The sequence below is a fragment of the Rhincodon typus genome, chromosome 7 (assembly GCF_021869965.1).
Source record: "Rhincodon typus isolate 14 chromosome 7, sRhiTyp1.1, whole genome shotgun sequence".
Classification (NCBI taxonomy): domain Eukaryota; kingdom Metazoa; phylum Chordata; class Chondrichthyes; order Orectolobiformes; family Rhincodontidae; genus Rhincodon; species Rhincodon typus.
In genome coordinates, this window is record NC_063338.1 from 58,793,358 (window position 1) to 58,810,427 (window position 17,070).

Sequence of the window (17,070 nt, forward strand, 5' to 3'; positions counted from 1 at the left end):
ACCTTGTTATCTTAGCATGATTCCGAGCCCTGGTTTAGACAGATAGAAACTGCTGTCTCCAGGTAACCCCGTATTTTGTTGCTGCGGTCAGATCAAAAAGATAACAGCAGGAGAGTGGAACTAGCGTTTTCAATTATGAGCTTAAATCTCGCCTACTGTTTGTACTTCTTGTGTATGGCTAACTCACAATTGACAATGTATCAGTATGCGGATTTTTAAGCAAAAGAATGAGACTTCGGTTTTCAGGACATTTTTGAAACATCGCATCGAGTCCGCTGGATTTACAAACTAACTTTTGGTCACAGAGCGAGAATGCAGTTTGTTTCTTTTTGAAATTGATGATGCACAAGGGGAAAGAATGCAGTTTCGATCACGAGAATCTCTTAGTCCACAACCTACAACGAAAATGGTAAACTTTTACAGAGTGGTTGGAATGAATGTGGAATGTGTGTGTGTGTGACTATTGACTAATGCCGGGGCCGAGGTATGGTGCTGTCCCTTGTATTTTCATCCCCGGGAGCTGGCTGGAACCCGCACGTGGTCCCTTTGTATGAGCGACAGCCGGAGTCTGCTTCACTCAGCTCCCGGAGCAGCGCTGCGCTTTATCCCTTCCAAAATACAAATGGTTCTCAGGTTCCGCAGTCTGCAGGGTGGGAAGAATGGTAGGTTGATTGATTGATTGATTGATTTGCAGATGGACGCTCGCGTTGGGACGGCTGGACGGATGTAACAGCTCTCCCTGTGCACACGGGAGGTTGCAGGTCCCTTTAAATCCCCGGGGGAGCCCGGAGCGAACTCACCTGGAAGCGGCGAGCTAGCGCATGCGCGCCCCCCCCCGCCTTACCTGGGTGTACACACCTGTTTCCAACGAGGCGGAAGTTGGTGCTGAGAGTGTGAGGGCCAGGGTAAGGTGGGCAAGGCACCGCTGGCAGAGGGTGAGCCGCTCCCTGGGTCCGGTTGCTGTGTTGGTTCAGGCCGGCTGGCGGTAACAAGTGCTGACTGATGTCTGACCGTGACTCCCGGGATTGTAGCGCCCTGGGCTCCACAGGTGATGGAAGCTGAGCTTTTTCATTCTCGATCTCACTGCATTTTCAAACCGGCGAGATCCTTACTCTCTGAATGTTTTGACTGGATTGCTGGGTTTTGTTTGTGCTGGGGGGCGTTGGTGGTGCAGAGGACAGATCCAGTTCGCTAGGTACTCCGTGCAATTTCTTCCAGCGTTTCGAGGATCTTTAGGGTCGCCTAGCCGATTATCTTCAGTTTGTTTCTAAGCTCTTTTTTTATTTTCGTTCATTGAAAGTTATCGAAATTCTTTAACCAGCAAGTAAGTCACCTTTTGCTTAGTTCGTTAAGCAACAGTGAGAAAAAGGTTTTATGTTTAAGTACATACACATGTTGATTTTGAACTGCTGGAAATACTCGGGAGTTGTATGTGACGCGTCAGAACTGATTAGGTGTGCGCATAATTTTTGTTCAACTTCCACGTTGCTGTCATGATAATTGCAATTTTGTTAGAATCGTATTTTGAGTGAAGAAGTTGTGAGCAACATTTGGTTTTCGCGGTCTTGGAGGATAACTGGAAACAAAAGAAAAGTATGCAAATTCTTTGCGATATTTGTCTTTTGTGTACCAGATTACGACTAAAACTGTGCGTTCCCGGTGAACCCCTATTGGAGTCATATGTAACACTAAGGAAAATCACTGTGGGAGGCTCATTATCATAGCGTCAGGATTTTGTCCATAAATTCTTTAGGATGATGTCCTTGATCCAGCCATCTCTCCGTCATAGTCTGCTGTGAGACTGATCATGACTGTACCAGCACATGAATTAGGAGCGGAAGATGGCAGTGTAAGTAATGACATCACTAGATTAATAATCAGAGATCCATGTTAATATTGTGAATATGGGTTCAAATTCCTACATGGCTGATTGTGAATTTGAAATCCCTAAAGTCTGGAATTAAAACCAGTCTAATAGTGACCAGGTAAACATTGTCAATTGTCATAAACCCATTTGGTTCACTAATGTTCTTTTTAGGGAAGGGAGTCTGCTGTCCTGAACTGGCTTGGATGTGACCCAGATGTGCAACAATTAGGTTGTCTCTTAACTGTTCTCTGAAGTGGCCAAGCAAGCAACTAAGTTCATGGGTAATTTGGGATAAGACCATAAGACATAGGAGCAGAAATTAGGCCATTCGGCCCATCGAGTCTGCTCCGCCATTCAATCATGGCTGGTAAGTTCCTTTCTCCCCCTTTCTCCCCATAACCCTTGATCCCCTTAATAATCAAGAATCTATCTATCACAGTCTTAAATGTACTCAATGACGTGGCTTCCACAGCCTTCTGTGGCAGTGAATTCCATAGATTCATCACTCTCTGGCTGAAGAAGTTTCTCCTTATCTCTGTTCTAAAAGGTCTTCCCTTTACTCTAAGGCTGTGCTAGTCTCTGCTACCAATGGAAGTATCTTACCAACATCCACTCTGTCCAGGCCGAGGATGGGTGATTCTCGCATTAATGAATCAATGTTAAAAAGGCCATTTGGTCCCTGAGTCTACTGCACTACTCAATTAGATCATTACTGATCTGATTACTCCTTCCTAACCTGATATCGTTCACTGTTTTGATTATCAAGAATATAATCTCCTCTGCCTTAAAACAATTCACTACCTTTTGAAGAAAAAGAAATTCCAAGTACTCATGACCATCAGAAAAATTTCTATTCATCGTTGTCTTAAATTGGCTGGTCCTTGTTTTTAAACAATGACTCTTAGTTCTTTTTAAAAAAAACCCAAGGAACTGTGGATGCTGGAAATTGAAAACAAGAACAGAAATTGTTGGGGGGAAAAGTCAACAGATCTGGCAGCATTTGTGGAGAAAAAGCAGAGTTAACATTTTGGGCCTAGTGACTCTTCTTCAGAACTCAGTTCCCTCAGATTTGAGTGAACTGCGGGAGAGGAATAACAGAAAGCGTAGCCTTATCTTTTCGGGAGTTGAATACAAATTGGCAACATGAGGGAACTCTTCTGAAGAAGAGCCACTTGACCTGAAATGTCAACTCTGCATTGTATCCACAGATGCTGCCAGACCTGCTGAGTTTTTTCCAGTAATTTCTATTTTTGATCTTAGTTCTAGATTGGCCTATAAAAATAAACATCCTTTCCATATCCACTCTTGTCAAGACCTCTCAGGATCTTGTATGTTTTGTTCAAGCCATCTCTTATTCTTAGAATCACAGAATTTTGCAGTACAGAAGGAGGCCATTTGACCCATTGTGTCTGCACTGGCTACCAAAAGAGCCACCCAGCTTGTCCCACTCTCCATCCCTATCTTTGTAGCCTGTAACTTCATCACTTTCAAACATATGACCTGCTCTCTTGAAACTTCATATGGAATCTGCCTCCACCACACTCTCTCAGGCAGTGCAATACAAATCTTAACAACTGAGTGAAGAAGTTTCTCCATCTCTCGTTCCTAGCTTTCTTGCTGACAGTCTTGAAATTGTGACCCTTAGTTACTGACATACCAGCTGGTGGAAACAAAATATCCTTCTTTATCCTGTCAAAATTGTTTGTATTTTGAACATTTCAATAAGGTCACCTTTTAATCTTCTCCGCTTTAAAGAGAATATGCCCAATTTTTCTAATTGTTCCTAATATCTACAATCCCTCCTTTGCACTGTTTCCCGGGCTTTAACATCCTTCTTTAAATAGTGTCCAGAACTGAATACAATACTCTAAATGTGATCTGACCAATGATTTGTGGAGGTGTAGCATCACTTCCTTGCTTTTGTATTCTGTACCTCTGTTTGTAAACCCAAGGAGCCTACAAGCCTTCTTAATAACTGTTTCCATTTGCCTGGCTACCTTCACGGATCTTTTTAAAAATTCATTGTGTGATGTGGGCATTGCTAGCTGGCCATCACTGCCTATTCCTACATGCCCTTGAGAAAGGTGGTGGTGAGCTGCCTTCTTGAACCGCTGCAGTCCACCTGCTGTGGGTTGACTCTCAATGCCATCAGGGAGAGGTTTTGACCCATGTACAGTGAGGGAACAGTGAATAGTTATAAGTAGGTTGCTGATTGGCATGGAGGGGAACCTGAAAGTGGTGTTCCTGCGGATCTGCTGCCCTTGTCCTTATAGATTGAAGAGGTCATGGGTTTGGAAGGTGCTGTCTGAGGATCTTCTGATGAATTTCTGCAGTGCTTCTTGTGGATAGTGCTGTGGTGGAGGGAGTGGATGCTTGTAGATGTGGTGCAAATCAAGCAGGCTGCTTCGTTCTGGATGGTGTCAAGCTTCTTGAGCGTTGCTGGAGCTGCGCTCATCCAGATAAGTGGGGGAGTGCAATGGAATATTTGCCAGAATATGATTTCATTAGAAACAGCAGGATCTGTGGTTGGGGAAGTATATATGGAAGGAGACATTTAGGAAGGACAAAAGAACAGTGAACTCCAGAAATCACCATGATTGAAATCACTGAGAATGAGATGTTGCTCAATACTGAAATGGAGGGAGGAAAGCAATGAAGATATTCCTGTGAAAAACTTAACTCAGTATTACAGAACAAGATTTTAAATGAGATGAGTACATCAGAAAGGTGGTGTCAAGTCCTTGATGCCTGTGCAATTTTCCATAATAAACTCAAGGGCTTTTGTTCACAAGTGAGCTGTTATTCTGGAGTTTTAAATGCCAGAGGCGCAAAGTTGGTTAGACAGGATCCAAATTATGCTTTTTAGTCAGTTTTATTTCAACTTGCACATCACAAAACTTCAATCCGGCTGATTACTTGATCCTTAAATATACACTTATGCACGATCTTAACCAATTGTCCCTTAATTAACATAACCATCAATGTTCCCTAGTTCCAGTTTAGTTAGGCCATGCCTGCCAGACCTTCCTAGATAATGTGGCGTGGAAGGAGATGCAAAGAGTTTGGGTGAGTGCTGTGTTTGTGACGTAGACTTCAAGAGCCAGGAGGAATGAGTGGGGCTGGTGAGAAGTAGGAAAAATCAGCTGCTAGTGGTTGTGCTGTAAAGTCAGTCCAAAGGAGAAGTATGGATGATGAGTTCTAAGATGAGCTACTTGGAGAATGCAAGAGAGGAGTAACAGGAAGCTGTAGCCTTATCTAAAAGGGAGCTGATCACAGAATAGCAGCCTAAGTGTAGGAAATTTTGGGGAGTGATTAAAGATCAAGTTACAAATTTAGGAGGATGTAATACTTGAGGGAAGTCAAGGGAGGAATGGTGATAGGACAGAAGAGCTATTGGCAGGGCAAGAAAGAAAGGGGACAGAAATGATCAATTCAAGAAGCAGTGGAAATCTCCATAAGATGAAGAAATGGACTGCTGTGATTTTTGGGCAGGAGCTACACTGAAACAATGAACTAGTCATTAGCTGAGCAGTGGTGGGCAATGGCCTATCAGTCAGCTATGTTACTGTACAACTTTAGCAATGAGTGAACAGATCAAAGACACAGCAGACTTATTTAGTAATGCAATTATGATGAAGGCTACTTCAAACCTTGGTTTCTAAACTAAAGTTAAATGGGTCTTTGATTTTTGTTTCCGTGAAGGTGACTTTTTCTTTGAAAGATCAGCAACTCTTCAGCACTCTGTTCTGATGAATCTGATCCAAAGCATTAACTCCATTTTCTCCCCACAGTTGCTGCCAGACCTGCTGAGTCTCATGAGCAATTTCTGTTTTTGTTTTGGATTATAAACCTGAATTTGTTGGAATAGCATAAAATAAAATTTGGTATCAAAGCAATCAATGATATTATTATTAAATTACTAAATAATTTGCACCAGTCAAAACTTACCATTACAGCTCTTGGTGTTTTTTAAACATTGAAGGCTGTTTCTTATTCTCCTCTTCCTTCTGGTGCTTGCATTCCCTCAGCTGAAATCCCATACCATGGAGTGCAATTTCCAATTTTAGCCATCTGGGGGAAACTGCTCAAAGTTTCTTGATCAGAGTGTAAAACTTTCCTGCTGAACTAAATGTTTCACAGATGCCTTATTTGCAACATATTTCACTGTTAATTATGTACAGCAGCAAATCTTAGTACCAATGGGTTGTATTGTCTTCCAGCTTTTTTTAAACTGAGGTTTACCATGCATTGGAGGACATTTGTTTGAATCTGCATGCTGATTTTTCATTAATTTGCATTAGAAGCTGGATTAAGTGTATGTATAGATGCATCTCTTGAATCAGATTAGCAGGGCACCCAATGTTGAGAAGGGAGCATGTTTTCTTTCGAAGGTATAATGTCAACTAAATTAATATAATTATTGAAGCACAGATCAGCTTTAGTATTTTCTGGCAAAAAAAAAGACCTATTTTGTCAAAGCTATTTATCTTGCATCAGGTCAATCCACAACAACACCAATTCTAGGGGAAAGCCAAAATTTGTAATGTACTGATTTGGGCAGTTTGGTGGCTTAGTGTTTAACGCTGCAGCCCCACCCTCGGGTGACTGCCTGTGTGGAGTTTGCATATTCTCTCCATGTCTACATGGTTTTTCTCTGGGTGCTCCTGTTTTCTTCTACAGTCCAAAGACCTGCAAGTTAGGTGGATTGGCCATGCTAAATTGCCCATAGTGTTCAGGGATGTGCAGGCTAGGTGGGTTAGCCATGGGAAATGCAGGGCTACAGGGTTAGGGGAGTGGTTCTAGGTGGGCTGTTCTTCAGACGGCTGGCGTGGACTCGGTGGGCCAAATGATCTGTGTCCACACTGTAGGGATTCTATGATTGATTGGCAAGTGACTCCATTTGGTAGAGCCATTGTTCTTGATGTGGCAAATAATGATAGTTAATAGTCAGGCCATTGCCCTGAGAAATGAACCAGCAAATAGCTGTCACCTGTTTTGTTGAGTGTAAGGAACAGGACCCTGTGTGTCAATATCAGTAGCTTCTAGTACACACAGGTGTGTTGCAGTGTGAACCCAACAGACAAACCCATGTTTGTTGTTAGCATAATTCTTCCTACACTCAGGATCATCGTGAAGATGTTGTCTAATTGCATCTAATTCTGGTTGCAAGTTTCGCAAATGCAGGCTATTTGGATACAGTATTACCAGCAGCTGCCAGTGAAATATAGCAAAAGTCTGTCCACATATCGGCAATATGCATGAGGTCAATTAGGTCAACTAGCAGTCTCTTTTCATGCAATATTAGTACTGCTTTTTCTTTTGATTCAGTATTTTTGTGAACTGTCTTAATGTGTGCAAGCCAAAAAGCTTCAGCAATTTTTTTTCCCACAGTAATTCTGTACTACCAACAAGTCTGGCTGTATCTGTGGAGGAGAAAACAGAGTTAACATTTCGGGTCCGGTGACCCTCAGATGCTGCCAGACTTGCTGAGCTTTTCCAGCAACTTTGTTTCTGTTCCTGATTTACAGCATCCGCAATTCTTTTGGTTTTTATTCTCTACTACCAGTTGACTTTTCAATATTTTCACTAAGCCAACACTTTCTGTTTCTTAGATGCTAACCTCAACCTGCTAATGTAACAACTGGAGCGTCCGGGTCAAACTTGAAAATAGGAAGGCTTCTAGAGGTGTTGCTCTTTACTCTGTTTTATTTAAATACTTTGCATTCGCTAATTTATTTTCTTAAACAACCTTATAGTGTAAAACCTTCAGTACCCTGTAACAACTTTTCGATCATAGCATAGAGCTGCACATCATTTTACAAATAGCACAGTGTAGACCAGGTCAGAATAGTCTGCACTGGACTGGAAAGAATGAGAAAACACATGGCACACAAAGATAGCTTAGTTTCATTAGAAAAACTACTATGACATCAGGACTTGGTCAATCTAAGATTGACATGTAGAGCTGTAATAATGTTATTTGAAGTCTAAGCATGAAAATACTTCTTGACTTTAGTTTCTCCTTAACTAGTCTGTCTTGAACCCAGCTTGTCATAGTGTAGCATCAAACGCCATGATAAAAGATGCCCTCACTGGGCTTACATTCTTCATTTTCAGTTTTGAATAGCATTGGTTGAGATTTAGGGCTTAGTAGGTATATTTGGAAATGGACGAGAAATTGGGTGTATTTTAATATCCATGACATAAATGACCAGTCGTTGCAATCCAAGATAGTTGCTCAGAATTTGCTAGGTGTGTCTCATTATTTAGACATTTGCACCTACTCTTTGGTTCAAAATGTTTGTGCTGCAAATTGTTTCTAACTAGTAGGGAGGTTTGTTGAATGGCTGACTTTATAGTCAAAGTATGACAGCTTAGAAAATACAGGCAACAGGGTTAGCAGTTAATCTTTATTGTAGGAAGAAAGTTGGAACTTGCTCCCTCGGAGGAAAGTGGAAACTGATGATTAATGATTTCAAAGAGTGCACTTGAAGGAGTAAACTTGCAGGGCGACAGGGATAAGCTAGTGAGTGGAACTGACTGTGGATTCAGTGGGCCAAATGGTCCGTTCATCTATATTTTTTTTTTAAAAAAGCAAGTACCAGAGAAACAAGAGATAGTAAGAACTGCAGATGCTGGAGTTGGAGGTAAGTGTGAAGCTGGAGGAACGCAGCAGGCCAGGCAGCATCAGAGGAGCAGGAAAGCTGATGTTTCAGGTCGGGAAGAAGGGTCCTGACCCGAAATGTCAACTTTTCTGCTGCTCACTGTGTTATCAGAGAAACAAGCAGCATCTGTGGAGAGAGAAACAGGGTTAACAATATGACTGTTTTTCAGAATAGTCTATTCCTGTATCGTAATGACTCAATGACTAATATTCCATATTTCATTAAATGAACATCACTGACTGTGCCAAACTGTCTGTTTCAAAGCTGTAATTGCCGTGAGTTCACATTTTTACATTAATGTGAGGTCATTCTAGCTTTCTGCCAGTGCATATCTGTTACCCTCCCTCAAAAGCAAGTTGCAATTCCTTAGATAAATTTTTCTTCATCTATGAAATTTTACTGTCTTTTGTTGCAGTACCAATCTGAATGCAAATTAGATTCAGGATGCATCTTTTTTTGAGGTGCATAATTTTTCCAGTAGTTCAGTGACTGTGTCTCCTTTATTATAAATCATTTTACAGGATACACGAGTCATTTGGGCAACTACAGAATATGTGAATCACTTAGCTGAAGTATTTAATCCAAAATGCTGCTGATTCCAAAATTAGTGGGAAAAGCTTTTTTAAGTTCAGTGGCAGAAGCATTAAATTTAAAATACTTTTAAAAAGGCAATAAATGCAGACGAATTATGATTAATTTTTTTTCAATATCTGTAAAAGTGAGCAATTCTACTGAGGTACGTGAGAATTATTAAGCATGCTGTCCCTTTTACAGGTAAGGCAATATTTTGTGCTGTTCAGAGAAAGAACTTTTTGAAAAGGTCCCTTTCTCTGTCTCTGTGTCTGCCTGTTCACAGATAAAATGTATAATCAATCCGTTACTAACTTTTTAAGTTTTTCAAATCATGTCTAGGAGTCACAACTTACACATATCTGGAAAAAAAATGACTAATATTAATCATTAGTCTGAATTTGTTCTGCATAATATTTATAGTTCCTTTTTGTTTTCCAGAATTAAGATTTTACTACCTCATACAAATTTGAGACAGAGCTTTGCTGCAGTGATCCGGATATTCTTCTGGTACTTAAAAGCAACGTTGCTGGTGTGGATTTTATTTTGTAGTAAATATGCCTGTAGTTAGAAGGCTCTTGAGAAAACGATACTTGCCCTGGAAACTTGTACTTGTAGCTCTTGTGTTTATCACGTTTATATTCCTGATGCATAGGGAAGTAGTTGGTACTACTACACAAGAGCCATGGCTGAAAGAAATGGTAATAAAGAAAGATAATGTGTTGAACATGATGATGGGAGCAGTGAACAATCTAAGAGACTCTATTCCAAAAATGCAAATACGAGCACCTAACAGACAGCAAGACTCAACAGACATCAAAAAACCCTGTTTGCCAGGATATTACACAGCAGTAGAATTGAAACCTTCCATGGAGCGACCACCTGAGGATTCAAATGCCCCGGGAGCTTCTGGGAAGCCATTTCACACTGATAATCTGTCCCCTGAGGAACAGAAGGAAAAAGATCAAGGAAATGAGAAACACTGCTTTAATGCTTTTGCAAGTGACCGAATTTCTTTACACAGAGGCCTTGGACCTGATACGCGACCACCTGAGTATGTTTTAACATTTGCATATGATTTAAAGTAATCTATCATTTTTGTGAATTATGATTCATTTGCTTATATTTAATGAGATGACCTTTCAATGTAAACATGGAGTTAGTATTCACAATTGAATGTAAAAGCAATTGAAATAATTTAGAATTCATTTGAAATTGTTATAATGCGATCAAGTGAACAGCAAACATTTTAGACAATGTTCTGGTACTGCAAACTTAGATTATTATCAAATTAGCATTGATTTGCAGTGTAAATTAGAAGGTGGAACCCAGCCTAAGTGTATTGATAGAGACTAAAATCCAGTGGAGGCGGTAATCTCTGATCCCTATACAAAGTGTAAATCCAGCCTGGAGTTGAACTTGGTTTACTTGGATAAAAATATATGCTAGGTCATTTAGGTGTTTAGAATATAGATAATTTCCTCTACCTGGTCTCCAAATACTCCAATCTTTTGGAAGGCCTGTCTACCATTGCATATGTTCAGCGATTATGAAGATCCCTCTCTACATCTGTAGTTCCAGCAAGCAGGAGTTAACAACTGCATTCTACCCAAGTGCAAGCTGAACTACAACTATTGGTCTTGGATTGGTGGCTGCATTGAAAGTTCCAATGTGTGACCGTCAAATGTAATTTAATTGTCTTTTTTTACAAAGTTCAGAAAGCTTTCAGAATTAATATAAAATCTTTTTGAGTAATTGATTTAATGCATTGATTGTGAATAAAGATTTCTAATTAACTCAATTTATAATAACATCGATTATGGAGTTGAATTTCTAATGTAAGCCGTGAAACATAAGCAAATGACTTTATACCCTGCAAAAAAAAGTGTTCCAGTTTGTATAACAACTTAAAGAACTGTCTGTATATGTACACTCCTCAAATAAGAATTTGTCAGTTTAAACAAAGTTGCATTCTATTACTTGGCATATTTATGAACTGTAACAGAATGCTGTAAGGAAGGCCCTATCATGCAGCAACTGCACATTTAGTTTTGAATTAAATGCCTGAAAAATATGTACGTCATTTATTTCCCTAAAAACATCCAAATGTAATACACTCCTGAATTAATATTATTTTCATTAGTGTAAAAAGCATAATATTTATGTACAGACATCTAGTGCTGAATGCTGGCTAATTCGTAATATTTTTATATTCGAAGTGGAGGGAAGTTTGGATGCTGAACATTTTTGCTCTGATTATAAAAGTAGTTAGCATGTAATTAGTACAATTTTGAAGGTTACAAATGTTAATAACTTGTAATTTCTAATCATTGCATGGAACTTAATGATGAAATTCTGCTAAATTGAAATATATCTGTAATTGTATGCCTGTTACTCTGAAAGTCTTCAATGAAAAATTAACAAAGTAAATTAGCCATTCATTTAATAGCTTCTACTGGGCAACATTTGTCGAAATTGCTTAAAAACTAGATATACTAAACATGGAATGGAAGTATTTGACTTTTTTTTTGCAGTTTTTCTAGATGTATAAACAAAATAAATCCAATAAAAGCCTGTAGTATTAAATATGTAGCCAAGAATGACATTTTGTCTTCATAAATTTCACTAAATCTTCCAAATCCTGTCTGAAATGTTTTTCTGTCCAGATGTATTGAGCAGAAATTTAAGCGCTGTCCTCCCCTGCCTACTACTAGTGTGATTATAGTGTTTCACAATGAAGCTTGGTCTACGCTACTCCGAACTGTTTTCAGTGTAATGCATACTTCGCCTGCTATATTTTTGAAGGAGATAATTATGGTGGATGATGCAAGTACAGATGGTAAGTACAAGCTATCATCCATACTGTTCTTTTTTTCTTATGATTGACAAAAGTGAAGTATTTTGTGGTATCTGTTTAGTTGTTTGATATTTTTTAATGTGTGTATATTATGTTCCTAAAAAAAAAATTGAGTGTAAGTTTGAAAAGTATCAAACCCATTGAGTATATCTTGGAAAATGTGTGAATACCACTAATTTGAGATTGACCTTAAGTATTCACATTAACTTACTCAAAATATTTGTGACATAAGTGGTAATTTAAATAATCAAACACTGACATTAAAAAGCAAAAGATATAGGAAATAACGGTTTGTATTGCATATGAATTTAGGGTGAGTGCCCTCCTTGATAGTTTGATCATTTTGTGTCTGTTCAGAAGCTGGTTAATCATGGGAGTATATTTTAATATTTTTAGAATAACACATTTCTTTCCATATGTATTTTTAGAATCATGAGAAACAAATTTGGACACTGATCAAATGTCTTTGCTCAATGCTTTTATTTGCTATCTGATTTCTTAATTTTATTTAACGGATTATGCTTGTTGAAATAGCTGTATTAGAAATATAAGACAACTAATGTTTCCATCTACAGATTACTTAAAGGATAAATTAGATAATTACGTGAAGCCGTTTCAGATAGTTAAAGTTGTTCGGCAACGGGAAAGGAAAGGATTAATTACTGCAAGGTTGCTAGGAGCCTCAATAGCAACAGGAGAGGTCCTCACCTTCTTGGATGCACACTGTAAGTTGACTAGTTTTGACATTTGGAGAAGTGATTGGTTATTAGTCACAAAATTGTGACGTAAGCATTACCTTTTTGAAAAAGTAAATTAGCACTTGAAGTATGTATTTGTTTAGTCTATTCCTTCTAAGGAGTGCACAACCTTCCACTGGTTTTAATTTTACAAATATTATGAATGAGATATGATACAATTGTTTTGTTATTGGACTAGTCATCCAGCGACCTACGCTGATTACCTGGGGAGATGAATTCAAACATCAACATGGCAGTTACAGAAATTGAATTCAGTTAACTATTTAAGTCTGGAGATAAGTCATGGGAGATAATGAAATTTAAATTCAGTAAGGTTCTGAAATTTGAAGCCAGCCTAATGGCAACCATTTAATGGTTGTTGATAGTTGATTAATACCCATCTGACTCATTAATGCCCTTAAGGAAGGGAAATCTGTCATCCTTACTTGGTCTGGCCTCCTTGTGACTCTAGACTCTCAGAATTGTAGTCGATGATTAACTGCTCTCTGAAGGGCAGAGAGCCACCCAGTTCAAGGATATTGAAGGATGAGTGATAAACACTTGCTCACCCAGCCAGTGACTCCTATCTCATAGAATCCCTACGCTGCAGATAGAGGCCATTTGACCCATTGAGTCTGCACTGACCCCCTAAAGAGAATCCCACTCTGTATCCTATTCCTGTAAACCCACAATAGCCATGGCTAATTCACTTAGCCTGCAGATGCCTGGACACCATGGATAATTTAGCACAGCCAATCCATCTAACCTGCACATCCTTGGACTGTGAGAGGAAAGAGGAGCACTTGGTGGAATGTGCAAACTCTATACAGACAGTCATGCAAGGCTGGAATCGAACCTGGGTCCCTGGCGCTGTGAGAGCGTGCTAACCACTGAGCCACTCTGCTGCCCTTCATCTATAGTGAACAAATAATAAAGAAAAGGGCTGGACTCTATAATGCTGGCAATGAATTGACTGGATTGTCATAAAAATCAATCAGGTTCACTAATGTCCTTTTAGAAAGGAAATCTGACATCCTTATGAGATGGCAGATTCCAGATCCACTGCAATTTAGTTGACTCATAACTGAAATGGACTTAAAAGCTACTTAATTGTATAGCAATGGGCAACAAACATATGTCTTGATCGTGATGCTTGCATCCCATGATGAATGTGAAGAAAGAAAATTCCTCAAGTAAGTTGTGGGCCACCCCGAGCTACTACAACTGATTTTTACTGGTAACTATAACCATTACAATTTTTTGTTTCACCCACTCCATAACAACTCCTAGTCCATAAATACATGAGTGAAATAAATGCAAATATTAAAATTAAGTAGTGAGAATGAAAATCGAAATAAATGATCTGAAAATAATCAGAATTTATGATTGACTGACTTAGTTTACTATGTTTCCTCTTCTAGTCTGTCATCACTGCTAGTTATGCATTACCTATAATGCTGAAGGAACGCAATACTTATTCAAACTGTGGCCAAGCACTTTACATAAGTTAAAGATATTGAAAAAAAATTGAACCTGTAAGAGATCAAATGCAAAATTGTATTTAATGGGAGATCCCTTAACATTTTTGTTGTTTCTTTTTTCTTGGTAAAATAGGGTGGAGTCATTCATATAAATTTTGTTAAAACTTATGTAAACAAAAAATATTTATATAAATGATTTGGATGTGACTAAAGCAGGTATGGTTAGTAAGTTTGCAGATGACACTGAAATTAGTGATGTAATGGACAGTGAAGAAAGTTGCCTCAGAGTACAATGAGACCTTGATCAGCTGGGCTGATGAGTGGCGGAAGGAGTTTAATTTAGATAAATGTGAGGTGTCACATTCTGGTCGGGCAAGTCAGAGCAGGATGTATACACTTTAATGATAGGGCCCTGAGGAGTGTTGCTGAACAAAGAGATCTTGGGGTACAGGTGTGTAGTTCCTTGAAAATGGTAGATAGGGTAGGGAAGAAGGCATTTGGTATGCTTACCTTTATTGGGGAGTACATAGAAGTATAGGAGTTGGGATGACATATTGTGGCTGTATGGGATATTAGTTAGGTGACTTTTGGAATATTGCGTTCAATTCTGGTCTCCCAGCTATAGGAAAGATGTTGTGAAACGAGATAGGGTTCAGAAAAAATTTACAAAGATGTTGCTGGGCTGGAGCAATAGGGAGAGACTGAATAGGCTGGGGCTATTTTCCCTGGAGCATCAGAGGCTGAGGGGTGACCTTTTATAGAGGCATATATAAAATCACAAGAGGCATGGATAGGTTAATAGCCAAGGTTGTTTTCCTAGGGTAGGGGAATCCAAAACTAGAGGGTTTAAGTTGAGAGGAGAAAGATTTAAAAGGGACCTAAAGGGCAGCATTCACATGCTGAGGATGGTGCGTGTATGGAATGAACTGCCAGAGGAAGTGGTGGAGGCTGGTACAATTGCAACATTTTAAAAGACATCAGGATTGGGTATATGAATAAGAAGAGTTTAGAGGAATAGGAGCCTAATGCTGGCAAATGGGACTGGATTAATTTAGGATACCTGGACAGCATGGACAAGTTGGATGAAAGGTCACTTGCCCTGGTGCGTGTCTCTAGTCCACATGTCTTCTTCATGCCTGACACATGTTAAAATTCTTTGACAAGATGAGCAAGTTAGACAAAGGAGAGCCAGTGGAAGTGATTGATGTGGATTGCCAGAAGTCCTTTGACAAGGTGCCACACAGGACGCTGCTAAATAGAATAAGAGCGCATGGTGTTGTGGACATGGATGGAGGATTGGCTGACTGGCAGAACACAGTGTGTTTACAGAGGTCTTTTTCAAGATGGAAGCTGATGGCCAGTGGAGTTCTGCAAGGGTCGCTGTTGAACCACAATTATTCATGTATACATTGATGATCTGGATGAAGGAACTGAGGGCTGATGTTTGCTGATGACACAAAGATAGGTGGTGGGACAGGTAATGGTGAGGAAGCGGGGCTGCTGCAAAAGGATTTGGACAGGCTAGGAGAGTGGGCAAAGAAGTGGCAGATGGAATATAACGTGGTAAAGTGTAAAGTTGTGCACTTTGGTAGGATGAATAGCGGCATAGACTATTTTCTAAATGGGAAAGGCTTCAGAAATCCAAAGCACCAAAGTGACTTGGGAGTCCTAATTCAGGACTCTCGAGGTTAACATGCAGATTCAGTTGGCTGTTAGGAAGGCAAATGAAATTCATTCATTTTGAGAGGGCTACGATACAAGAGCAGAGAAATAGTGCTGAGGCTGTGGTCAGACTGAATTTGGAATATTGTGAACAGTTTTGAGCCTCATGAGGAAAGATGTGCTGGCCTTGGAGGGAGTCTAGAGGAGGATCACCAGAATGAACCCAGGAATGAAAAGCTTGTCATACGAGTAGTGGTTGAGGACTTGATGGAGTTTAGAGGGATGGGTGGGAGAGCGGATCTCATTGAAACCTACAGGATAATGAGAGGCCCGAATAGAATGTACATGGAGAAGATCTTTCCACCAGTAGGGGAGACAAGGGCCGAGGGCATGGTCTCGGAGTGAAGGAATGATGCTTCAGAACTGAGATGAGGTGGAATTTCTTCAGCCAGGGGGTGGTGAATCTGTGGAATTCATTGCTTCCAAAGGCTGTGGAGGCCAAATTAGATGTGTTTAGGACAGAGATGGGGCGGTTCTTGATTAGTAAAGGGATCAAAACTTGCGTAAGGAAGGCAGGAAAATGGGTTGAGAAACATAGCCATAATTGAATAGACTCAATGGGCCAAATGGCTTAATTCTACTCCTGTGTCTTTAGGTTGATCCAATCCAAAAAAATACAAAAAGAGTGCATATGTATTGTAAGTCTACTCCTTTTCCCCCCAAATTATGAGCAATGTTGCGACTATCTATAGTGGAAACAAAAAATGTGAATCTTTTGCTATTCATTTAAAAACTTGTAGAGAGCAATTAAGTAACTTTCAGATAAAATTTACTTGATTTGAGTTGGTAATTAGATTGCTTAAAATGCAAATTAGTGCCAAGACAATTGGAATTATTTGCCTAGAATTGATACAGCACAATTTTTATTATGACCAAAACTTTTTTTTCTGTTAGGTGAATGCTTCAATGGTTGGTTGGAGCCTTTGTTGAGCAGAATAGCTGAGAATCACACAGCTGTGGTGAGTCCTGATATCTCCAGCATTGATCTCAATACATTTGAAGTGGCAAAACCAAATCCATATGGACAAAATCATAATAGAGGTAATTTTGACTGGAGTCTATCATTTGGATGGGAATCCCTTCCTGACCATGAGAAAAAAAGGAGAAAAGATGAAACTTATCCCATCAAGTAAGTTTATTCTTCCAAAACACACTAATAACAATTATATGT

The 17,070-nt window shown here is 39.5% G+C and overlaps 1 protein-coding gene across 4 annotated transcripts in view; it reads left to right on the forward strand.

Annotated features, from left to right (window-relative positions):
* The first annotated feature begins 853 nt into the window (after positions 1 to 853).
* Positions 854 to 17,070, forward strand: part of galnt3 (UDP-N-acetyl-alpha-D-galactosamine:polypeptide N-acetylgalactosaminyltransferase 3 (GalNAc-T3)) — a 59,385-nt gene continuing 43,168 nt past the window's right edge. The window contains exons 1-7 of one of the 4 annotated variants that reach the window (XM_048598918.1): positions 854 to 1,048; positions 1,754 to 1,849; positions 2,039 to 2,234; positions 9,544 to 10,156; positions 11,769 to 11,941; positions 12,535 to 12,684; positions 16,794 to 17,028. In XM_048598918.1, the coding sequence (XP_048454875.1) occupies positions 9,660 to 10,156; positions 11,769 to 11,941; positions 12,535 to 12,684; positions 16,794 to 17,028 (1,055 nt within the window). In that variant the 5' untranslated portion in view covers positions 854 to 1,048; positions 1,754 to 1,849; positions 2,039 to 2,234; positions 9,544 to 9,659. The remainder of the gene's footprint in view (positions 1,049 to 1,753; positions 1,850 to 2,038; positions 2,235 to 9,543; positions 10,157 to 11,768; positions 11,942 to 12,534; positions 12,685 to 16,793; positions 17,029 to 17,070) is intronic. The other 3 variants (XM_048598917.1, XM_048598919.1, XM_048598916.1) reach the window with 3 other exon arrangements.